The 24693-nt window shown below is 60.0% G+C and overlaps 1 protein-coding gene and 2 long non-coding RNA genes across 20 annotated transcripts in view; 1 reads left to right on the top strand and 2 right to left on the bottom strand.

Moving 5' to 3' along the window:
- The window catches only part of MYT1L (myelin transcription factor 1 like), a 427780-nt gene extending 403087 nt beyond the window's left edge, over window positions 1–24693 (top strand). For 15 of the 18 annotated variants that reach the window (XM_078055898.1, XM_078055892.1, XM_078055900.1 and 12 more), the window contains 4 exons: window positions 10170–10261; window positions 16026–16135; window positions 21387–21530; window positions 21816–24693. In XM_078055898.1, the coding sequence (XP_077912024.1) occupies window positions 10170–10261; window positions 16026–16135; window positions 21387–21530; window positions 21816–21956 (487 nt within the window). In that variant the 3' untranslated portion in view covers window positions 21957–24693. The remainder of the gene's footprint in view (window positions 1–10169; window positions 10262–16025; window positions 16136–21386; window positions 21531–21815) is intronic. The other 3 variants (XM_078055903.1, XM_078055907.1, XM_078055906.1) reach the window with 1 other exon arrangement.
- LOC144379185 (uncharacterized) lies at window positions 3781–18400 on the bottom strand. The gene is made up of 6 exons (XR_013441558.1): window positions 18076–18400; window positions 17766–17861; window positions 8757–9010; window positions 7692–8322; window positions 5528–5719; window positions 3781–5410 (listed from the first exon to the last, which is right to left on the bottom strand). It is a non-coding gene; the product is annotated as an uncharacterized LOC144379185 (long non-coding RNA).
- On the bottom strand, window positions 14297–17757 carry LOC118528938 (uncharacterized). The gene is made up of 3 exons (XR_004913870.2): window positions 17160–17757; window positions 15761–16010; window positions 14297–15038 (listed from the first exon to the last, which is right to left on the bottom strand). It is a non-coding gene; the product is annotated as an uncharacterized LOC118528938 (long non-coding RNA).

The raw sequence follows: 24693 nt of genomic DNA, 5'->3' as shown, positions 1-24693 counted from the left end.
TCAGGCCAGACGGGTGACGTGACTGGAGGGAGTGTGTAAGTGACAGAGCAGGACTCACACCTGGGCGGCCCGCCTCCTGCCCTCCAGGCCTCCTCCTCTGAGCTGTGCGGCCTCCCCTCAACCCTCAGCGTATTTACGGACCCGGTGACTCAAGGCCCACTTCCCTCTCCCAGCCCAGCGGTCCCTGCCCTTCGTGCCCCTGGGTCTGCCCTGCTCTGCTGCAAAGGTTTCTATCCATGGGACCATTCCCTGGTCCCCCACACCCACAGCAAACCTTGCCTGGGCCCCACATACCAGCATTTAAGAAATGCCACCACACATCAGTGAAAATAGGAAGGAGGGGTGTGTTCATTCGGTGCAGAGCCTGCCTCATCCGAGTAGGGAATGCTTCAGCAGGTGGGAAAAGTCCCGAGGCAGCAGGCTCCAGACCACAGTCCGGGCGCCAGAGGTGTTAGGTGGAAGGGCAGGACAGAGGGGGATGCTCCGCCAGAGTCCCCCTGACCCCGGAGCCCGAGGCGGGAGGCGGTGTCCTCAGCTCTTGCACCTGCTTCTCTGTGTGGGAGTGTGCGGGCGGAGCACGTCTCTCCCATCCAGCTCACCGCACTTCCAGTAAGATTAGGAAGGGGCCACAAAATCAAAGTCCCTAATGCTAACCCTGGAAAAGTAATAAATAATCTTAGAACTAAGTCTTAATAAGCAATCTTAGAACTCGGCTTATCTTTCACTGGGCTTGACCAACATGAAGTTTTTTCAAAAAGGCCCCGCCTAGACCCTCTTAAACTTTCCACCCAGACCCAAAACCTGATTTATTTTATTTTCAGGTTCCTTACAGTTCATCACAAACGGGGAGACAGCCTTTTTCCGAATGTTTATTTTGCTTAATACTTGCCAAGAGAATTGCATTAAAAATAAGTCCCCGTCCTGAGTATTTACTCTTTGAGTTATTTTATAATCAATCAACTCACGCAATTCTCTGGAGGAGCACCTACCACTTGCTTCCCTTCAGCCCCACGGGTAGACCCAGGGCTCAGCATCACCAAATGCAAGGGATGCTGGGAGATGTAGTCTTCCCAGGGGATGCTGGGAGATGTAGTCCACCTTTGGGGTGTGGGGGAGATGGAGTCTTTGTGGGCCCAAGAAGAGGAAAGCTCTATGCTATCCTGCTTCCGTCGGATGTTGAGAAGCTATAGTTTTTTACAAACACATACATAAGCACTGAACCACAGCACCCTGAGATCTGTATGGTCCCGATTCTAGATCAGACAACCAACACCAAGAAGGCAAGACGCTCTCCCCTGGGCACACGGCCCATAAGGAGAAAAGCCTGTCCAGCGGGCATCACACGCGGACCACCTGTGTCCACCTGCAAGACCCAGCCCAGGACGCTCACAGTACAGGGACTTGGGGTGGCACCGAGCCGGGCCTGCTAGGCGTCCTTTGGGCCTCCCTGGGGGGTCACCTGCTCTTCTCCAGGCAGCGGGGAAGCAGAGCAGGGCAGACCTCTCCCTCCCCAGCCGACCTCGCCAGAGGAACAGCCCTGCCCTCTGCCCACCATGGAGACATCCGCCTTTGCAGTGAGTCCTCTCACAGCTGAGACCTTGCTCCTCCCTCCAAGGCCACACAATGCACAGAGGACCCCCGAGGAGCTTCCAGGTGCTCTGCACTCAAGGCCTCTGATGACAAATCCAAATTCCACAGCTTCGGGGAATCCGTGGCTCTACCAACTGTGATCCAAGCGGTGGTGAACCCGGGGCCTTGTCGCCTCAGGAATCTTCCCTCTGGACTCTGTGCAGCCCCCGGTCCCTCACCCTTCCACCCTCTCTGAGCTCTCTCCTCTGGCTTCTGCTGCCGGCTCCAGGAGGCGGAGGAAACTTGGCGGTCGTGGCCGGAGCTCCCCAGACCAGCGGTGGTTTTCTGTGTCATGGAAGTGGATTGACGCATCGTGCTTCCCTTTACAACACAGGAAGAGAGGTCTTCTAGATTTCTTTCCCAGAGGAGGAGGGGTGGAGGGCTCGGGTGGCCCGCCCTCCAGAAGGAGTCGCTGCGCTAGAAGGGGATGGAGAAGATGTGCATCCAGGGCCAGAGAGCACGCTGGATGGGGATTTGCTGGGCGCCCGTTTCTGGGAAGGTAGCCAGGCCCCCACACCCCTTGGGCCACCCTTTGGTCATATCACCAGGTGGCCCGTCTGCAGGAAGATGTCTCCATGCTTTGTTCATGGGTTGTTTGCTGGCCCCAGATTTGTCTTGTTGCCAGAGGCCTGGCAGGCAGCTTCCTCCCTGCAGAGGGACCATCCTTTGTGCAGAACTAGAACTCCCCAGGAAGAGGGGATACAGCGAGATCTTGCTGAGGAAATAGTTCTCCTTTGTGGGGGACGCATGTGGGGCTGCGGGGCCCGTGCCCTCGACCAGAGCCGCCCGCACACCCTCCTCCATCACGCAGCCCCAGAAGGAGAGCGTCCGGGATGAAACTGGACTCTGAGTCCTGAGCACTCACTGCCCCACAGGTCCCTGCTCATCCTCAGAGCGGTTTCCGTGGGCAGTTGGCCTTAGCAATTCCCTAACTTCTTGGGAAAGCCTTCGGGACATCTGAATGCACCACCCTTTGCAGGTGGCTGCCGACGGGCCTGGTCCAGACGTGCCCCGTGGGGCTGGTCCCCTCTGCACGGCCCCGTGCTGACCACTGCCTCTGAAAGCCCCTCAGCGTGTGACCCTGTATTTTAATCTCCATGTTTCAGTATTTGCCAGGAAACGTTTGGGAGGGAGAAATCCAACATCTGCTTCCAACTGCGACCCCCAAAGGCCCCATGAGAGCTGGAAGGTGAAGGTCGCATCTGCTCACCCTCCTTGGCCTGAGGCCGCAGGAGCCCGCAGTGCAGGCTTTGCTGGGGGAGGTGGGGGGACCCCGGCCTGGTGGCCTGGTCTCTGTCCCAGGAGCTTTCCTCCTGGGCCCATGTCACACCTGCATCTCATCTTTCTGTCCCGGGGGGCTGACAAGCATCCGGCGGCTGTGGACGCTCATGCACAAAGTACCGCAAGCCCGCGGCTCACACCACGCCCGGCTTCTACCTCTGCTCGTGCATGGCCTGGCCGAGGTGGCCTCTGCTGGGGTCTCAGCGGCTGAAAGCAAGGTGTCCCCTCCTGGGGCTCACCGTCTGCCTCAAACTCATTCGGGGTCTTGGAGGAATTCAGGTCCTTGAGGCTCCAGGACTGAGGTCCCGTGTTTGTGCCGGCTGTCGGCCAGGGACTCTCAGTGTAGGAGGCCCCCTCGCCACATGGCCGCCGACTACCTGCGGCAGCAGGAGACGCTCCCCCGTGTCCAGGACTGCGTTGTACGCAGCGTTCCCTGGACACGGGAGCAATCATGTGCTGGACGCACTCCTCACCCAGGGAGGGTCCACCACAGTGCGGCACAGGGCAGGGACTCCAGGGCCACAGGCATGCCTCCCACAAGCATGTTATTTCGTGCTAGGGTCTTTAGGGAAATAAAAATGTTTACACAGTCTCTGCCTCGAGAAACGTAGCCTGTTGTAATTATATGGGGTAGACCAATGAACAAGCCAGACAATTAATAATACAAGCAAGCTCATTTTTATCTCCAGTAAACAGATGAAGAAACTGAACATGCACACACACACGCACACTCACACACACACACACAGCACCGAGACCTCAGAGCGTGAGCTCCTGCACCTCAGACCTCATCCCGTCAGTTCTGATCAGCAAGACACCACCCTCAATTTATAAGCAAATCATAGGTTTTCAGGAATACAGCAATTTTTTAAAATATCTATTTATTTATTTGAGAGAGAGATTGAGTGGGGCGGGGGGAGGCAGAAGGAGAGGGAGAAGCAGGCTTCCCACTGAGCAGGGAGCCGGACGTGGGGCTCCATCCAGGACCCTGAGATCATGACCTGAGCTGAAGGCAGATGCTTAACGACTGAGCCACCCAGGCGCCCCAGGAATACACCAATTTTTAAAATGTGATTGTGTCATGCAAATTCTACAAGTCCGCGTGTTTTCTGTGACTTGGCTGATTTCTGCCCTCCCTCCGCCCTAAGACGAGAACTTAGCCTGCGGTCCAGCCTCTGATGCCTGCTCTGTCCGAGGGTGTACTTCCGGGCGGGGGGCAGCCCCTGAGGCGTCCTCGCCCCGCCGTGCCCCCGGCGCCCCGCTCGCTTCCTCCCAGGGGTCCGCATGGTGCTGTCCTGGGCAGAGGCGCCGGGACCCCCTGGGACGGAGCGCCGGGCTGGCTCACGGACCCTCCTCTGCGTCCTCTCGGCTCCCGCCTCTGCCGGACACCACTGTGTCCTGGGGTCCCCGGGCACACCCCCATCTCAGCCCTCCTGGGCCCTCCCTCTCCCTCCTCCGTCTGGCCCTGAGGTCTTCGTCTGCACCCACGGACCTACGCGGTCCTTGCTGACGCTGGGATTCGGCATCTCCGAAACACCTCGCCTGTGAGACCCAGAAGCTTTTCCTGATGTTCGCGCCAGCACGTTTGCTGAGGCAGCCGGAGCCGCGAGTTCCACACGGTCTCGAGGAAATGGGAAGACCGCGCCGGCGCCGGCTGGCTGCCGGGCACCGCACTCAGGGCTCCCAGCCCACGGGCACCGCGGGGCCACGGGGAGGGGGTTCGCGCTCTCTCTCCAGAGCCCCCGCACCCCTCGCGCTCCGGGCTGTCGCTGCCAGCAGTGGGCCAGCCATCGCGGACCCTCCGGGCCGATGGGCCCCGGCCTGTGGCCGCCCCACGCTCGAGGCCGGGAGCCCCGAGTGCCGTCCCTGCGGCAGAGGTCACTGGGTCCGCCTACCTCCTTCTCAGCCTGCTCACATCTGCAGAGACCCCCTTTCCAAAAGGGTCCTCCTCACAGGTTCTGGGAGCTGGGACGTCAACGCGTCTTCTCGGGGGGACGACTGACCCACGGCGATGACAGATGCGGAATTTAGCTCGCAAGCAGAAGGAGAGACAAAAAGAGAAACTGAGTCCTCAGTGTCTGTCAGGATGAGCTTCCTCAGCACAAAACCCAAGCAGGGGCTCAACAAGGTTCAGGTCCCGTCAGGTACGCAGGGGCCAGGCTGAGTGGCAGCTTGTGACCGTCAGAGCCCGGCCCCTCCTGCTCCACCACCAGGCCCTCGGAGCTTCCTCTCGGGGGCTCCTGTCGCTGATGAGGGGCCGGGCCACTGACCCTCAGGCGCCCACTCAGAGGTCCCGTCTGTCCCCTGGACCGAGAGTCCTCCTGGGGCCTCGCCCAGGCGCTGGCCGCCCGGCTCACGTCACGCCAGAGTCCTCCCTGAGGTTGAGGAGCAGCTGGGTTCCTGCTGCCCTGGCCCACAGGAAGGGGAGAGGAGAGCACCTTCGGCGCGGACTACGGGCCCGATGGCGGCAGCCGTCTTTCTGGGGATCCCGGTCCGAAGCCTGAAAACACATTTATCGCCACTGATCTCAAAACTCTACTGAAATGGCCTGCTCTCCTTTTATAAATCCACGAAATAAAAATAATGAAAATGCAGAAAGCAGAGAGCGTTCCCTCACATGCACGGTGTCACGGCAGCTGAGGTGCTGGGGGACGCAGGGCTCGGGTCCAGCTCTGCGGGGACAGACGGACGGCGGTGCCCAGCGGATGCACGGGGGTGGAAGCCAGGCGTGAGCACGCGGTGTGCGGGCCCCAGGACCCTGCGGCAGGATTCAGGGCAGCCTCGGAAACAGAGCAGGAAGTGGAAGTCTCTGTAGGAAGAGTGGGGCTCCAGATGCCCAGCCTCGCGCCCCCCTCGCCCAGCGGAAGGGGCGCTCCGCGCTGGGGACCCCGGGGGGTGGGAATGCCCAGTGCAGGGCGAGGCCCTCCGCCTCTGGTTCCCAAGCTGCTGTGACCACAGCCTTGGCCTGCGTGTGTCCCCCACGACCTCCAGACAGGAGAGAAGCCCCCCCAGAAATCTGCAGGCCCCCGAGACAGACCTCAGCGGGAGATACTCGGAAGACGACCAGCCATTTAAGGGAAGCACTAAGTAACATGGCAGAAAGCAAAACAGCCTTCAAAAAAGAAAGAAAACCTTGGAGAAAACAGACATTTCTGGAAAGAGAAATTTTTTTAACTTGTCATCCAATAGAAAAGGAGAATAAATGGAAGAGTATGACTTAGTCTCTTCATTATCCAAGAAAAATCAAGAGAACAAGAAAAATATCTTTGAAACAAAGACAAGTGAAATAAAAAGTTCAGTTAGGAGGTTAGAGTGTAAAGTTGAGGAAATCTCTCTTAAATTATAAAATGAGAAAAGAAGACAATTTTTAAAAACTAGAGGAAGAATCCGTGGGGCTTCCCAGCCGGCTACCAGGAGTCTCCAGCAGGTGGGAGCAGAGAGGAGCGAGGAAAGAGAATCAGCACGGAGAGGGCAGGGGCAGCGACCCCGGGCACAGGCGCTGAGGGCTCCAGGCCTTGGTCAGCAGCTTCCGTCTCCTGGGGATGAGCTTTGAGAAGGCGCCATCGAGGAACCAGAGTGACCGTGACAGGGCACGTGCTGGAAGAGGGTCCCCAGAGAGCTGCAGAACCAGGGCAAGAAACCCTCCTCGGGCGCCACCTGGGGGCTGGGGGCTGGCGCCGGGGCTTAGGACACTGTCCCCAGGCCGTCCTGCCAGGTGACCCTCCCACTGGGTGACCCTCCCTCCTGATGACCCTCCCGCCAGGTGACCTTCCCTCCTGATGACCCTCCTGCCACGTGACCCTCCCTCCTGATGACCCTCCCACCGGGTGACCCTCCTGCCGGGTGACCCTCCCTCCTGATGACCCTCCCGCCGGGTGACCCTCCCTCCTGATGACCCTCCCGCCGGGTGACCCTCCCGCCGGGTGACCCTCCCTCCTGATGACCCTCCCGCCGGGTGACCCTCCCTCCTGATGACCCTCCCGCCGGGTGACCCTCCCTCCTGATGACCCTCCCGCCGGGTGACCCTCCCTCCTGATGACCCTCCCGCCGGGTGACCCTCCCTCCTGATGACCCTCCCGCCGGGTGACCCTCCCTCCTGATGACCCTCCCGCCGGGTGACCCTCCCTCCTGATGACCCTCCGGCCGGGTGACCCTCCCTCCTGATGACCCTCCCGCCGGGTGACCCTCCGTCCAGGGCGGCCAGCCTTCACCACGGGCAGTGTACCAGCGTCTGCCCTCTCCCCGCACATTCTGGGCTGGGCATCTTGAGACCCTGGAGTGCCAGGAAGCAAGCCCAGTGAAGGCGTTCCACCCCGTGGCATCAGCGTCCGGCCACCCACGCCAAGCCTGGTCCTCATGAGCCGCTGGCAGAAGCCGGTGCGGCTGTAACCCAGAGCGTCAGCAGGTGTCTGTGCTGCGGGCCCAGCGGCACCGACCGGTCTCCTCTGTCGCGAGTGAGATGCTACATCGTAAGAGGGTCGTGATAGCAAGGTGAGGCCGTAAAAAGCAAAATACGGTATTGAGGTGGTGAAACTTGGCTTGAAATATTCTGTTTGCACCGGGAGTGTCCCTCCAGGCGAGGTGCTGAGCCACCGCACCACCTTGCGCGACTCGTCCGAGTCCCGCGTCTCTAAATGCCCCGCCCAGCCGCTCCCCGGGCGGCGAACAGCCTCCGGACTGCACGTGCCAGTTTGCTCGCCAGCCAGCCTGTGTCCCTTGAATGGACGAGGCTCCCCGCCTCTACGTCTCTATAACCACACCTCCCGGAAACGTCCACTTACAAAGCTCTTTTCAGCTGACGGATTCTCCTGAAGGAGGTCCCTGTGGGGCCGGTGTCCCGATCAGATGTCTGCCTCCCTCTGTCCCTCTGAAGCACCTGCCTGGAGCCCACCCTGGCCGTGCTGGGCTGCCGCTGCAGCTGGACGTCTCGGGGCTGCAAGCTGCGGGGGCCACCAGTTAGCTGTTTGGTGCCCAGAGGGACCAGAACTAAGATTCTGAGACTTTCCAAATCCCGACTCGGAGCAATGCAGTTTTAATTAGAGGAGTTTCCATAATGGCCGCTGGGTCTCCGAGGGAACCATACTGAGCGCTCGGGGTCCGCTCCTCGAAGGGGACAGACGTGGGACGTTTCCCTGAGTCCTCCAGCCACCTGGGGCCCCAGGAGCCGGCACACCAGGACTCGAGGTCAGCGCGAGCCGCCACTGGACGCACACAGACCCGCCCTGCACGCAGGTCAGGGCCGGGGACACTTCCACGTCGGACCCAGGTGGACCGTGCAGTCCCTGTGCTTGAACGAAGCACGTCGCTCCGTGGGCCCGTCTCTGCCCCGATTCAGTGTCCCAGCTTCGGGGGGTGTCTCCTGCAATGACGCCATCGTCTGCATCCCTAGCTGGCCCTTTCGTCACCTGCAAACTGAGAGAAGCGAGGGAAGATCAAACCGGGTTCTGCATGTCCGTGTGCTCTGGGAGTCCGTGTTTAAACGGTGCTCAGGTCTGGGACCAGCACTGCAGGAACCCACGGGAGGACCCGAGCGCGTCTGCTCTGCTGGCTGCGCTTCCCTGGTCCCTCCCCTTCTCTGCTGTGCGCCCACACACTGTCATCACTAAGTTCTCAGGACCGGAGGATCGGGCGGGGAGATGCCGAGTGTACGGGAGCCTCCAGACCAGGCTGGCAAGGAGACGGCCTCTGAGAAACAGCCCCGATGAGCACAGATAGGGAAAGACAACCAGGATGCAAACTGGCCGCGTCCACCGGGCACCCTCCCGAGAGCCGGGGACTGGAGACGGGCCAGGCCTGCTTTGTAACAGTGGGGCCGGGGGGCAGACACAGACACCAACAAACTGCACCTGTGGACATCGGGCGCAGGGTCCTGAGAAGATGCTGGAGGCGGGCGGAGGAGGAGGAGAGGGACCTCAGAGTCCCTGGGGACTCACGCCTGTCAATCTAGAAACACCACCAGCAAACGGTTCACAGCAGTATGGTCCCGGGACGAGCGACAGGGGCAGAGATGAGTCAGCAACCCCCAGATCCTCCGGTGCGGCCACCAAGTACAGACCCCTCACCGACGGCTTATCAAAGACAACGTAGACATCGGTGTGAACTGTGAGAGAATCTGTGAAGATACTTGGAAAGCATCCTTACATTAACGTAGACAATACTAGTTATTGCTAATAACCACATAATCCACACTGCCGTCGGGTGTTGGATGGATACAGGTATAGATCGGCCCCCAACAGCATCCCAGGCTGTGAACAGGGGCCATCTGGCACCGAATCACGGATGAAACGCATGTGTGATGTAAATATACATGTAATACTGGACATACAGCCGTGTGCAAATGTACAGTTTTCATGTCACGAGGGCCGGGGGCCCCCGGGGGTGCCCTCAGATGGTGGCCGGGGGAGTGTGAGGGGTGAGCCCCCCAGGGGCAGGTGTGATGCAGCCCAGGCTCGGGGCCACAGAAGGTGCTCGGGACGCAGAATCGTCCTCCATGCATACACAGCACGAAAGGGAAGGAGGGACGGGAGGCGTCCTGAGAAGACAGTGGTCAGGCGCATGGACCCATTTCAGGTGCGGAGCATGTGCTCCCAGAGGGGACCAGCGTTAGCGACGTCAGGGGCGGCGGGAAGTTTGCAAAGAGGCCGCGCATTTGATGTCAGCGGCAAACGGGTTTTAAACCTTCAAGTGAGGTCATGATATTGGGGTTCTGTTTTTACACCTGCTGCCACCCCCCCAATAATCTACTGGAGGCAGGGCAGGGCAGGGGGAGACGGACGTGCCGTGAGACAGAACGGTTGAACCTGGGCTGAGCTCATTATTCGATCTTTCTACATCTGAATGTTTAAAAGCAAATCTTAATTCAGGCCTTGTGTAAGTTTGACACTTTCCACAGTAAGGAAGTCTCCAGATAGTCGCTCCATAGAAAACCCCAAGCGGCCCCAGGAGGCATGCGGTGAAGGGCGTGTCTGCTCCGGCCCGGAGCCCGGCCGCCGTGACTTCCGCTGAGGCCCCGACCGGCCGTGTGTCAGCCTGGAACTGCCCCTGATCCACAGGCAGACGCAGCCTCCCTCGTGTGCAGGGAGTGGGCCACACGGCGTCCGCCGCTCGGGCTCGTTTCCCTTTGGCACAAAGCCCTTTGCCGGCAACCAGTCTGATAAAATGCCTCGGTGACGTGCCGGGCTCCTGATTCTTCTCGCTGCAGGGCTGGGGGCTCTTCTTCGGAGACCCGTAACTCATGCCCCCTTGTGTCTTGTCCCCAGCTTGTCGGGGTGCCCACGAGCCACGTCAGCCATGAAGAAGGCGAAGCTGTCTGGAGAGCAGATGCTGACCATCCGACAACGGGCCAGCAACGGTGAGCACCCCTCCCTGGGGCGGCCGCCGCGGCCCCAGCCCCGGCCTGTCCCGCCCAGACGGAGCCCCAGACGGTGGCAGCCCCTCTGCTTCAAGAGCCGGGGCGGGATTATTCCGTCCACGTCTAGGAAGCTGGTCCACTCGCTTGGAGGAGGGGCATCCCCAAACTCACCGCTTGCCGGGACCCCTGACAGTCCCAGTGATTTGCTCCCCAGAACCCCGGCAGCCCCTCATTGTGCCTTTGCCCCCAGGCCCTCCTGCAGGGGCCGAGTCCAGGACAGCACTCCTGTCCCCTCCATGCTCAGCCTCCCAGTGGACGGGCCTGACCACGCACAAGCACCGTCTCCCTCCACGTGCCTGTGGGCGCCCCGGGGCACAGAGTGCAGGGGTCCCCCGGGAGGGCCAGGGGCCCAGCTTCATCCTTGTAAACCCCCCCTGCGGCAGAGTCCCTCTGGGACCCCAAAGTCAGTACTCGTGGTGTTTTCGTGGTCCCTGGGGATGTGGCAGGGCGGGAGAAGTGTCTGCTGGCTGAGGAGACGAGGCCACGCTCATCCTGTAACAGGGTCCTTTCCGTAGTCTCCTAAATGGGACCTTTTCCAAATTTGGGGAGCTTTTGTTGGTGACTTCTGCATGAAAGGCCCCCACGCGTGGCACAGGCGAGTGCTCCTTGCATCAGGGCTGCAAGGCACCCAAGGGGACACGGTGTGTTAGGTGAGCCCGTCCACGCCAAGTCATGCGCTGCTGGCCGTGAGGTCAGAGTTCATGAAGCAACACTGTGCATGCAGGAAGGTGTCTTCCAGCAGAAATACACACAACACAAGCGTACACACTGACGGGCCGATGAAAACGAGCAGAGGCGCCCGGGGTGGCAGCTAACTCGGGGTTGGCGGAGACTCTGGAGGACGTCACTCCAGGGGCTACGGAACGGAGCGTAATCTGCAGCCGCTCAGCAAACTGTGGCCTTGGGGGGCAGGAGGACCTTGTGAGCAGGGCGCTGACGCAGAGCCGGGCCGACCGTGACGCTGGGGCAGCAGAGGCCCGGGGCAAGCACTGCCCTCACTGGGGGCTCCTCAGGGCATCGAGCACTGCAGGACGTGGGTCACACCTGGGCGAAGTCCCTGGACCCATCCCAGGAGCTGCGTGCCACGGCTCTGGCCCCGTGGACCCCGGCCTCCTGGCTGAGGCTCTGCGTGAGGCTGCCTCCCCTCGCGGGAAGGCCAGGCGGGCCAGGGCCCCGCGGCCTCCCCTGGTCACCTGACCGTTCATGACAGGCCCTGACCAGGGCTCAGGGCCTCTGTGTGTGGCTTGCACTACACAGTCCTTCATGTGTGGCTGGCCACGGACCAGAAGATGGCGAGGGTCGTGGTGTTTGCGTCTTGCTGGCGTGGGCCCCAGCCTCCGGCTTCTGCGGGACTGGTGCTGGCTGCCGGAGGCAGGGAGCGGGGTTAGACCGAGCGCCGCCTCCCACACCTTCTGGGACCCGCACGGTCGCCCGAACCTGAGGCCCCGTGTGGGGCAGCCTCCCCGAGACGCCAGGCCCACCACGTCGCTCGCCTTGGGCGTCTCGGGGCAGCGCTCATCGCCCCGGAAGAAACCGCCCCGACACTCTTTCCAAAACGCCCCGCGTGGCCTGTCCCCCCAGACAACCCTGTGCCCAAGCAAGACTCCGTGGGCCAGTGGGTCTGCTCTGTCAGCTTCTGACTCGTCAGCGAAGGAGGTGAGCTGGGCGGCCAGCGCAGAGCAGGAAAGGAAAGGAAACACGAGCGGATCCGCAAACCCCAACGAGGGGCCGTTCCGTCGGCGGGAAGTCGCGGGGTGTGCGTCTCAGGACCACAAAGGGCCATGTCTCTTCCGAGGGGCAGCGGAACCCAGAGTCCTCTGGCCACGCCGGGCGAGGCTGCCCGCAGAACCAGCGCTCTCTCGGGGACGGGAGCACGCGCGGCGGTCTGGGCCACCTCCCAGGAGGCGGCAGGATGGCTCCGTGCCGCGGGGCACTGCACACGGCGCCCGGCTCTGCGCCTGGACACGGGAGGCCTGATCCGGGGTCGGGGCAGGAGCCCGGCTCTCTGCGGCGGGTTCTGGTGAGCGTGTGTGCCGCGGGGACGCTCCGTGCCCAGAGGGCGAGCGTGGAAGCCGGTCCAGGCGGGTCTCACCGAGCCCGGGGCCAGGCTGCAGCCTGTCGTGTCCCTTCTGTGGAGACCAGGGTCATTCTCACTACGCCCGGAGGCCACTTCGTTCCGTGCCACGGCTGTGGCGCAGGACGTGGACAGTCAGGCATCGCCCGCGCCCCGTGTGGCTACCTCAGGGACAGCGTGTTGCTGCTTCTCGGGGGACAGGGCGTGAGCACCCCCCCTTCCTCAGCAACTCTTTGCCCATCCTTCAGAATCAAAAGATCTGGCTTTGGTGCTCCCTAGCTCCATCCCTGTCTCCTTGAGTATCTGGAGTGTAGAATCTTACCTGTTGCTCTTACACATTCCTAACACACGTGTCCGGAAGCTTCCCTCCCTCCACACCCTGGCCTGCCCGGAGCGCCAAGACCTCAAGGAGACCACCGTTGCGTGGTTGGGGCTGACTCGGCGAGGCAGCCCCTGCTCTGGGCTCCCAGGGCCTTCCCTCGAGTGTGCACCTGCTTGGAAAGGAACTATTCTAAGTGTCCTTGAAGCCCTGAAGTCCCTGGTCCACCCTGCCCTCCCTCCTCCTCCTCGATCTCATTCTTCAAGCTTGGAGAAGAGTCTGCTCTCACCTGTTCCCGCACAAGGTCACTGCGATTTCTCTCCCACTGAATGAGCTCCCAGAGCAACCGGTGTGGGGAGACGTTACCGAGGCCGCCTGCCGTCCCTGCCCGCCCGCCCGCATTGCCATTGGCAGCCTGGCTGTCCCTGGCTCTGTGGTGGGTTTTTGTTGCTTTTTGCCCAGAAGGAAATGAGATAAGCCTCCTTTTTCTTTCCTCTATTATCACAGAAGACAGGCAGCTGAGGGAAGGGCTGTGGCTTCTGTTGCACAAGGAGGCCGCAGCGACCCTCTATCGGGCCCCCGCCGGCGAGCGGTCTCACCTGCGGCCCGTAGTTACAAACGTTTAGCTCAGCCTAGCCGCTCTCGAGGGGAGGGCCCCGCGGGGCCTGCGGGTGTCGCCCGGAGACACAATCATCAGCAAGCAGGCCCAGGGCACTGGCTTCCCGGGGTGCGGTCTCCGTCCCCGCTGCACCCCGGTCTGCGCTCCCAGGGCCAGTGCTATTCCCTGTCCAGGAGTGGGCCTTGTGCGGAGCCCTGGGGCCCTCAGGGTGTCCTAGGGGCAGGCGCACATACGCGGCTCTAAGGAAATTCGTTTCCAGACACTCAAATTCCTCCTGACTGTCTCCTGAACCCAGGGGACTGAGGGTCCGTCCGCGCTCCCTGCCCCTCACGGCGTGCTGCTCGCCCCACCTTCACGAGAGAAAGGCTGCTCAGAGTTGGGCCGAAGTGCTTGCTGGCACCCAAGAGGGCGCCCGGACGGCTGGGCTCTGGGGGTGCAGCCCGGAGTGCCGGAGGGCCGGGCGCTAGCGCCTCATGGGGACACAGGGCGGGCACCCTGCTCCTGTTTCCTGGAGGCAGAACTGCTGATGCTCACGGGTCCATCGTTCAGCACTCCCAGAGGGGAAATCAGAGATGGGACGGCCACCACGCGACCCTTGCTGCAGTTTCATTGGACTTAAAATGACCTCTCTCAGGAAGTTGATCTGAACTGCAGACTGGTTTGGTGATGACGCGCGATCAGCCAGTCGGTTTCTGTAGTGGACATCTCCCGTCAATCTTACGAACCGAACGTCTTGGTCCAGGTTTTGATGGACATATATTTAAGGCGCTCTGCAGCTTACAATTTTGGATATATATATATATATATATAAAATTATATATAATTCTAAATTTTAATAGTTTCATATATATGAAAGGGCTGTGATTTCTGTTGCACAAGGAGGCTGCAGGCGACCCTTTTAATAGTTTCATATATATGAAACTATTAAAATTTAGAATAAGAAATTTAGAGGACAACTTTAAGACTTATAAAAAGAATTTTTTTTAATTCTTTAATTCAACAAAAAATGAGGCCCACTGCGCTAGACCACATACCATATTTTTGCTCTTTCTCTTCCTTTTAATGATTTGTCAGCTCGCAGCACTGAGTTAGCAGGACAAAACCAGCCCGTGCCACTTTTCGGGCAGGTAAGCACGGAGACCACGGATGCTCGGGGGCCTCTGGCTTCTGAGGCAACTCCTGATGTTCAACGGTCTTCCCTAGCCGCCGCATGGCAAGTCCCACTGAGTCAGGTGTCTTATGTAGATTTAGTTATCTCTTCCTACCACTGTGTCAGGGAGGGACACAGGATGCTTAGGCCTCGGGCGCTCCAATAATTACGGTGGCCACCTCCTGGGACGAGTCTCCAGAGTGCAAAGTATGACGTGCAGGAACTCACTCAGCCGAACTCCTAATTGTGAAAGTTGCCACAGAGTCTGGTCTCATGTGGAAAGGGGGAAAATGTAACAGCCCGCCCCTGAGAAAGGGTACACCTCATCGCTGGAAGGCTTTCCTGGGAGCCGTGAACTGCTTCCGGAGATGCATCTGATGGCGACCAGAGTTGCTCTGGACCCAGGGACACAAGGGCCGGGCACGTGCACCCAGGGCCTCTGCGGTGGGGCCAGGGCTGCAAGACCCAGGCTTGGGGTCAAGCGAGCCCCAGCCGGTCCCTGTGGGGGGCGGGTGGACCTCGGCAGGCTCAGGATCCGCGCGTCCCCAGGCGGGTCTGTGGGAAGAGATTCGGGAGGAAGGACCTGCTCACCGGGCCTCTGCAGTGTCCCTCCGGGGCTCGGGCCTTCCCTCCCAGGTGGCTGCACCCCTTCTGTCTGCAGACCCGAGGAAGGGCGTCTGCCCTGGGACCTCCGAGGCCTGGGCTCCGTGCCTTTCCCGTGGTTTTGCGTAAGCATCCCCTGCTGTGCCCTGTGCCCCGCGTCCCGGGTTGTCAAAGGTGATAGCATCTGCAGGCGTCCTGCTCCTCCTCCCCAGGTACATCCAGCCGCAGGAGACCCAATGACCAGAACGACGAAGGGGCTGGATTGTTCCCTCCCTGGCGTGTCCTGCGGCCAGCAAGCAGCCCAGGCGCCCGGCGTGGCCCCAGGGCACACACAAGGCTGCCACCACCCCGCCCTTGTTGGTGGAGGCACGTTTTCTGCATTCAAAAGGAGGAGTTGTTTACAGCAGTAAATGTCCTCCATGCGGAGAGCCCTTCAGAAGGCCCCTGAAACCTGCCTCCACCACCACGGGGCTTCCTTGCAGCGCGGGCGGGAGGTGGCCCTGAGCACTCCAGGCGTCAGGGGGTTTGGTCACCTGTGGGCAGCGGGGCTGGGCCTGGCGAGGGTGCGTCTGCACTGCCTGGCACATCCCCCCAGTGGTGGCAGAGAAAGAGACAGACAGACAGACAGGGAACAGACCAAGGAGGCCGGTGATGGGCTGAAGCAGGTCACCCACCTCCAGGACGGAGCTGCTCTGGGCCGGCGCGCGGTGCGGGGGGGTCGCGTGTGCTCCGCTGATTCTCTCCGCGGTGTAGGCGCCGTGATTGCGAGGAGGGCAGCGGGAGGGATGGACGGACACATGAACCGTCAGTTTTTTTTTAATCCAAGAGTATATTTGTCCAGCAGATTCAGTTCCAAATACAAATAGCACAAAGAAAAGTCAAAATTCTAACTCCGTCTTCACGTTTGATAGCTTTAACACAGCTCTGTCACCCGCACAGGTATAGAAAACGACGAGGAAATCAAACAGTTAGACGAAGAAATCAAGGAGCTCAATGAGTCCAACTCCCAGATGGAGGCCGACATGATTAAACTGAGAACTCAGGTAACAGTTTTTGAAGCCCTCAATTTTAGCCGCACGTGCCGGCCCCAGGACGTGCCGGCCCCGGACGCACCAGCGGTCGGCCTCGGGGCGCGTGGTCCCCCTTCCTTTCGCTCCTTGCCCCCCTTCATCTCGCATCCTGCTTTTGGCAGCAGAACGCGCTGACGCCCCGTGGCCAGTGGCCGCCCGGTCTCTGCCCGCGCACGCTTTAGTGAGATGCAGTCGGCAAACAGTGCTGCGAAGAGGGCCGCTTGTTCCTGCAGATGAGCTGCTTCCTTCCCGGGACACAGTAGGCCCTAATGCCCTGCGGCCACTGTGCTAGGGAGAGAGCTGAAGCTCCCAGAGAAGGGCAGCCTGGCCCCGGGGGCGGGTGGCAGGCTGCGAGCTCATGTGGGTCCCAGGCCCAGATGCCCAGTGACAGGAGGGGGGAGGGAAGGAACAGCCTTTACTGAGCACCTGCTGGATGCCTGACTGTGAGGCCGTGGTGCGTAGCCCCACTGTGCTCACAGTGGTCAAACAGGTAAGTGTCATCACTGCCATCTGATGCACACGGTGACCCCTTGGCTAAGCCGGGGCGGATGGCCAAGCTGCTGCAGCTCAGAGCCTCCTGTCCCTGAGTCCCAGGCTGTGCCCCCTGCACCCTGCCGCCTCTCCCAGAGTGGCCTGGGGGCCCGGTGGCACATGGGCTCTGGGATTGGGCCGCCATTGCAGGTCACAGGTACGGCCAGGCACTTCTATACTGGGAGAAAGCGGGGCTGCATGCCCCCCACCCCTGCAGACCCTCCTGGCAGCCGACAGTGTGGCTGGTAGGGTCCAGGTCTGGCCTCAGGACACCAAGTATTGGTTGCAGCTCAGCCGCGGGCTGGTTCTGTCCGCGGTGGCACCCCATCTCCAGGGAGGGGCATCTCAGGCTGTGTCCCCACCAGAACACCCAAAAGGGACCCCATGGGTGCCTGTGAGTGGGAAGGAAGCACAAAGGGTGGACGTTCTCTACCCGGGCCCAACCGTTCCGTGGGGTCGCTTTCACACCCACCTCCTCGCCCATAGCAGCCTCGTCCGGGCTGTGCTCCGGCCCCTGGCTCAGCTCGCTCACCTGGCCAAAGGCTCGCCTGGAACAGGTGGCAGATTTCCGTAGCATTTATCCAAACGTCGGCTGTGATCAGCCCGCGGCCGGAGGTCCGCCGGAGGTGCTGGCCCCAAGAGGACTCCAGGGCCACACAAACACCCCGCGCCCCCACCTCAGCCACGACTGGTTTCACCAGATCCAGTGAAAACACCTGCCCTGACTCTGGTTCTGCTCCCGAGGGTGACAGCCTGAGCAGCCTCATCAGTCCTGCTCGCATTCCAACAATCCCGAGGACTCAGAATCCCTTTTCTGTGCAGGGTGGTGACAAAACACACTTGTGACCCCTGGGAAATGCTGCTTTCCCCCGGGTCTGACCAGCAGAGCTCTCCCGCCCTGTGGACGGGGCCGGCGCGGGGCCAGATGCCGCGCCCCCAGACCCGGCTTCCCAGGGGCCCCGGAGCATGCATGCTCCGGTCACCCCCCACTGGCCGTTTTGTCCCCGTGCAGGTCGCCAGGGACCATTCGGGGCTCTCTGACATCCGACGTGATGTGCTCCACCAGGCATCTGCTTACCTCTGATGTCAAAAATGAGTTTTAAGGGTTGCTGTGTATTCTCACTGTCCTGGCCGATGTCCCTCGGGTGGCTCCTCTTCTCTGGAAGGCCAGCGTCTGCAAGTGATGGGAGGACCCTGAGCCCTGCGGTTGCCGGGGTGGGAGGGGGCGGCGTGTCATGAAGGACAGGCAGCCTGCAGCGTGGCCGAGCCGTCCGGACCTGGTGTCAGCTCAGCAGCCTCAGCTGGCCGCGCGGCGCTCAGGGACAAATGAGGCTGCGGCCAAGTAGCCCACGTGCCCGCCAGCCCCGCGAGTGCCTTGGCCTTCTAACCTTTGGCCAAGGCACACGTAACGTCCCCACTTGTCTCAGAAAGTGCCGGAAGGTTGGTGGTCCTGAAGCTGGGCTTTCTCCAGCCTCTGGTGCCCTCACTCCAGGATGGGGACAGAACCAACAGTGCAGGCGCCTTCCGTCACAGACACCTTCTACCAGAGCTAACTCTGGCCTTTCTAACACTGGGCATCGCTGCCGCAGCGCCCATGGTTGCTCCAGGAAGGATCTGAGAGGACAGCATCGGCCTCCTCCTCTTCCCTGCCCCTCCCAGAGCAGGAGGGGGAGGGGCTGAGCCTCGCCCTCCCACAGCTGGGGCAGGGATGCAAGGCCTGGGGGCAGGGAAGCAGGGCCTGGGGGCAGGGAAGCAGGGCCTGGGGCAAGGAGACAGGGCCTGGGGGCAGGGAGACAGGGCCTGGGGCAGGGAGACAGGGTCTGAGTCAGGGAGACAGGGCCTGGGGCAGGGAGACAGGGCCTGGCGGCAGGGAGACAGGGCCTGGGGGCAGGGAGACAGGGCCCGGGGCAGGGAGACAGGGTCTGAGTCAGGGAGACAGGGCCTGGGGCAGGGAGACAGGGCCTGGGGGCAGGGCGACAGGGCCTGGGGCAGGGAGACAGGGCCTGGGGGCAGGGAGACAGGGTCTGAGTCAGAGAGACAGGGCCTGGGGGCAGGGAGGCAGGGCCTGGGGTCAGGGAGGCAGGGCCTGGGTCAGGGAGGCAGGGTCTGGGTCAGGGAGACAGGGCCTGGGGCAGGGAGGCAGGGCCTGGGGCAGGGAGGCAGGGCCTGGGGCAGGGAGGCAGGGCTTAGGTGCAGGGAGACAGGGCCTGGGTCAGGGAGGCAGGGTCTGGGTCAGGGAGGCAGGGTCTGGGTCAGGGAGACAGGGCCTGGGGCAGGGAGGCAGGGCCTGGGGCAGGGAGGCAGGGCTTAGGTGCAGGGAGACAGGGCCTGGGGCAGGGAGGCAGGGTCTGAGGCAGGGAGGCAGGGCCTGGGGCAGTGAGGCAGGGTCTGAGTCAGGGAGACAGGGCCTGGGGTCAGTGAGACAGGGCCTGAAGGCAGGGAGGCAGGGTCTGGGTCAGGGAGACGGCCTGGGGCAGGGAGGCAGGGCCTGGGGGCAGGGAGGCAGGGCCTGGGACAGGGAGGCAGGGCCTGGGGCAGGGAGGCAGGGCCTGGGGCAGGGAGGCAGGGTCTGAGTCAGGGAGATGGCCTGGGGCAGGGAGACAGGGCCTGAAGGCAGGGAGGCAGGGCCTGGGGGCAGGGAGACAGGGCCTGGGGGCAGGGAGACAGGGCCTGGGGGGCAGGGAGGCAGGGTCTGGGTCAGGAGGCAGGGCCTGGGGGCAGGGAGACAGGGCCTGGGGGCAGGGAGGCAGGGCCTGGGGGCAGGGAGACAGGGCCTGGGGCAGGGAGGCAGGGTCTGGGTCAGGAGGCAGGGCCTGGGGGCAGGGAGGCAGGGCCTGGGTCAGGGAGACAGGGCCTGGGGGCAGGGAGACAGGGCCTGGGGCAGGGAGGCAGGGCCTGGGGGCAGGGAGGCAAGGCCTGGGACAGGGAGGCAGGGCCTGGGGCAGGGAGGCAGGGCCTGGGGCAGAGAAGCAGGGCCTGGGGCAGGGAGGCAGGGCCTGGGGCAGGGAGGCAGGGCCTGGGGGCAGGGAGGCAGGGCCTGGGGGCAGGGAGGCAGGGCCTGGGGGCAGGGAGGCAGGGGTGGGGCAGAGAAGCAGGGCCTGGGGCAGGGAGACAGGGCCTGGGGGCAGGGAGACAGGGCCTGGGGCAGGGAGGCAGGGCCTGGGGCAGGGAGGCAGGGCCTGGGGGCAGGGAGACAGGGCCTGGGGGCAGGGAGGCAGGGCCTGGGGCAGGGAGGCAGGGCCTGGGGCAGGGAGACAGGGCCTGGGGGCAGGGAGACAGGGCAGGGGGCAGGGAGGCAGGGCCTGGGGCAGGGAGGCAGGGCCTGGGGCAGGGAGGCAGGGTCTGAGTCAGGGAGACAGGGCCTGGGGCAGGGAGACAGGGCCTGGGGGCAGGGAGGCAGGGCCTGGGGGCAGGGAGACAGGGCCTGGGGCAGGGAGGCAGGGCCTGGGGCAGGGAGGCAGGGCCTGGGAGCAGGGAGGCAGGGCCTGGGGGCAGGGAGGCAGGACCTAGGGCAGGGAGGCAGGGCCTGGGGGCAGGGAGGCAGGGCCTGGGGCAGGGATACAGGGCCTGAGGGCAGGCAGCCAGAGCAGGGGAGCAATCCAGGACGTTTCTGGGGTACATCACTTTAGTGGGGACCCCTGACTGGATCAGAAGTGCAGGAATAACAAAGGTCTTCGTAGCGCAAATACCGCGCACGTCTCTCCAGGAGATGCTCCCAGGGCACGTCCTGTCAGAAAACAACCCAGAGTCGGCCTGACTCACCCTAGTGCGGGGGAGGCAACAGCCCTTCGACCCCCGTCCCTTGGCTCCCTGGGAAAGCACCAGGCCAGCTAACGGGAGCGGGGGATCCGTCCATGAGAAACGGGGGGGGGGGGCAGACCTTGGGGGGGCGTTTAAGGTAACTCAGGGAAAAGGCAGTTTCCACGTGACGGACCGGGCTCACGTCCCCGTGTCCTGGGCCCTGACGGTGCCCTCGGTCCCCGCGCCGGGCCTGCCTGGTCCTGGCTGTGCACCCTGCAGCCCAGACAGGTCGGGGCAGCTCCCCTCCGTCCGCCTGTGTGCGCACCTGGCTGTGTCAGTCACGGGTCACCTGGCTGCAGGGGGGCAGGGAGACTGAGGACAGTTAGATCCCCTCTGGCAAATACCAGGAAGCCGAGTAGGCCTGCCCGCGAGGCAGGAATGTGGCCCTCGTCCCTCCACCTGCAGATAAGGAGGGTGGCTGCCTGTTCCACCCGAGGAGCCGCAGGGAGCAGGGACGGGCGGCCGTGGACATGAACGCAGGGCGCCTGGCACCTGTGAACAAGACGGTGACCCGCCTCCCCAGTAAATCACAGTTCAGGACCTCCCTGTGGCAGAACTAGATGCGGGCTGGAAGGAGGTGGCCCCGGCGGCGGGGAGGGTCAGAGTGGTTGACGGAGATGTCATCCTGTGATAGGCCACGGGTGAGGACAGCAGAGCTTTGCAAAGGCGGGGTAACAGCGGACACAGCCCGTGAACCCCTCCCCAGAAAGCTGAGCCCCAGCGTCCGGTTACCGAACTTGCAAGTGTAATGAGTTGAAGGGTAAAAACCGAACCCTTAAAATGACCGGCTCTGGCCACGGACGGAAGCCTTTTTGTTAAAGCAGAAGGGCTTTTCTCCTGGCGCGGGCAGACGGCGGCCTGCCTTGTGTTACATGTCACCCCAATCTGTGCGTTCCAGATCACCACGATGGAGAGCAGCCTGAAGACCATCGAAGAGGAGAACAAAGTGATCGAGCAGCAGAACGAGTCTCTTCTCCATGAGCTGGCCAACCTGAGCCAGTCCTTAATTCACAGTCTAGCTAATATCCAGCTGCCACACATGGTAAGTGACTAGGGCGCGACCCCGCAGTGCACGGCGTGGGGTAGAGGTCTGTCTCGGTGGCTGTGCTCCTGGCTGTCCGCACGGCCACCGCCCCAAAACCGTAACGCGAAGTGCTAGAAGCACTGGCGGGGCAGAGCCCCGCGCCCCGTCACACGGAGAACGCTGAGCGGGCCGCTAAGTGATGTAAAGACCGCGGCGCCACGCTGTGCTGCTATTTTTTGCTGATGTGAGTATCCTCTTAAGAAAGTAAAAGTTGTGTATGAACTACTATTTGGTATCTCGTAGGATCCAATCAATGAACAAAATTTTGATGCGTACGTGACTACTTTGACGGACATGTATACAAATCAAGACCGTTATCAGAGCCCAGAAAATAAAGCCCTCCTGGAAAACATAAAGCACGCTGTGAGAGGAATCCAGGTCTGAGCGGCTGCTGAGGTGGCGGGACCTCGCTGGAAGGGGGCCTCTTCCTCCTTGCTGCTGTGACTCGCCAGAAAGTGTCACATGCCTATTTCTGTTGGAAACAGTGTTACGCTCACAAGACTTCATGATGATTTTCTGTCTTGCTTTAAAGATAGTTACCTGCAGAATAGTTTTTGAATACATCCACATTTTGTACGTTTTCATATGAGCTGACATAGTGTGACAAATGCCATGTAATGTTTATAGCTGCTAACGTCTGCACACCGGGGGGTATATATATTTCTGAAGAGGTAAGCTGATCAAAATAAATAGAGTGTAAATTCTTTTTAATGCTTTAGTGATTAAATGTTTTAGTATTTTGGACTGAAATGGACAAAAAAAAAAAAACCCACAGCTTTGAATGATCATGTGGTGGCCTCTCAGCCACTTTTTAGACATTATCATTTTGCCTCATGTTGGAGGATTTTATGGAATTACGAAATACATTTTGTGTGCATATTGTTTCATAGCAAGAATCGGTTGCAAAAAAATGCTTTATTTTTGAACAATGCTTGGAAATATTATGTGATTTTTTTGTTTGTTTGTTTTAGGAGGATGGTGTATGGTGGGGGCAGTAAATGAGGTTTTTTGCATTCCAAGGAAATGGCATATGGATTAACTGTAAGAGATGAGATAAGTAATTTATTGTAAGACAACATCAAGCCATGGAAATTTGGCAGAAGATTCAAAGCAGCTTAAACAGCACTTTTAAGTTAACTCCTGAGCATTACATGGTGTGACTCTGGGAACTTCAGTTCAGACAGGGGCTTGTTAGAGGTGGACCGCGCGAAGATTTCCTTTTGCAGTGTCCGTAGACTTTGGAGCAGCCTTCCCCTCTCTCCCCGAGAGCGCTGTGCCCCTCGGAACCCTCTGTCACTGGAATGGCGTGTGTCTCGCAGGACCTGTGTGCTCTCTTTAAGTTCAGAGCTAATTTAAGAGTATTTATTTCCCCTCTCTCCACTTTCAAAAATGATTACTATCATTGTCGCTGTGATTATTCCTCCACGTTCGGGGGATAAGGCAAATGGTGTGCTAGTCCGTGAGCTACTGCACGCGCTTTCTGCTGGGCAGGGGGGCTGGGGGGGGCGGGGGGAGAGGGGAGGGGGCTGGCCGCCCGAAAGCAGCGCAGCAGGGCGCCCGCCCCCGGCCCGTCCCCCCCGCAGACTGCTCCACAAATGACCTTCCTGTTCCAACTCCCTTTGGAGACCAGGTGACCGCGGGGCATTTGCATACCCTTGCTGTTTGATTTGTCACAACCTATTCTAAGAATGAATGCAATCAGATTTTAAGAGTAATTCTCTATACTTGAGCACTTTTTTGCTTTACACTAGATCATCTTAGACTTGCTTATACTTGGAGATTTGATTGTTTTCTTCCAATGACTGCACTATATGTATGCATAAGACCACTTTTGATTGCCGCGTTCCCCCTCCCTTCTGAGTAGTCCCTAGGACGGCGTGTTGTGTTTTCTGGTGTTGACTTGAGTTACATGTGACAGCATCTCTTCCTTCCATGTCTTGATGTTATGCAGGAAGGTACAGAAGTACTTTAAAATTTTGTTATGAAAAAAAAAAAAGATGGGTTTTGTAAAAATAAAAAAAAATATTTTTAGCAGAACAGGACTTACAGGGTCATTGTCCCCACAACGTGCCAGTCGACTATTTGCACTTACCTTGTCCTATATATCCGTACGGAGGTGTGCAATTCCTGGGGTCAGCGGCCTCGCGAGGCTGACCCCGGAAGGACGAGGGGAGCCCTCACGGCTGACCCGACGATGTTGCTACGGGAGATTACAGGGATCTCACAGCAAATATTCTGATACAATACTCAACCTCGGTGTATATATATGTACAAATATATGTACATCCCAGCGGCACTTTATACTGCTCACTGTACAAACGCTCACGGTTTTCCACGAGGACTCGAATAGCGAGCTGGGACAGATGATGTAATTCCCCGGGGCTCTGCCGCGCTGTCCCTGGAGCGCGCCCTCTTTCTGTTGTGCGACTAATTGTAGCTGCCACGCTCAGAATTGCCTTTCGAGAGCTGAAGCGAGGTGCTTCTCGTCACCCGATGCCGTGGACCCCGGGGGGGCCCCCTCCCTGCAGGGGCCCGCTGTTCACATGGGCATATGCATTCCCCCGCCGCGTCGTGTCTGCAGCTTTTTTGCCAATATAGTAATGCTTTTAGTAGAATGATAGGTAGTATCAGTTTTGGATTCTTCTTGTTATCACCTATGTACAATGGAAAGGGGTTTTAAGCACAAATCTGCTGCTCATCTAACGTTGGTACATAATATCAAATCAAAAGTTATCTGTGACTATTATATAGGGATCACAAAGTGTCACATATTAGAATGCTGACCCTTCATATGGAATTATTGTGAGTCATCAGAGTCTATTTATTATAACTTATTGTTCATTATCATTTCTAAGTTAATTTAAGTAATCATTTATTAAGACAGAATTTTGTATAAATATTTATTGTGCTCTCTGTGGAACTGAAGTTTCATTTATTTTTGTACTACACGGCATGGGTTTGTGGACACTTTAATTTTGCTATAAATGTGTGGAATCACAGGTTGCAGTGACACTTCATTTTTAAATTGTGAACTTTGTACAAATTTTGTCATGCTGGATGTTAACACATCTTACTCTAAATAAAAAAGGTGTTGCCACATTTGTAGCACGCTGGATCTCTA

Source organism: Halichoerus grypus, chromosome 10 (assembly GCF_964656455.1).
Source record: "Halichoerus grypus chromosome 10, mHalGry1.hap1.1, whole genome shotgun sequence".
Taxonomy (NCBI): domain Eukaryota; kingdom Metazoa; phylum Chordata; class Mammalia; order Carnivora; family Phocidae; genus Halichoerus; species Halichoerus grypus.
The sequence above is the reverse complement of the archived record's forward strand: the minus strand, read 5'-3'. Positions and strand labels throughout refer to the sequence as shown.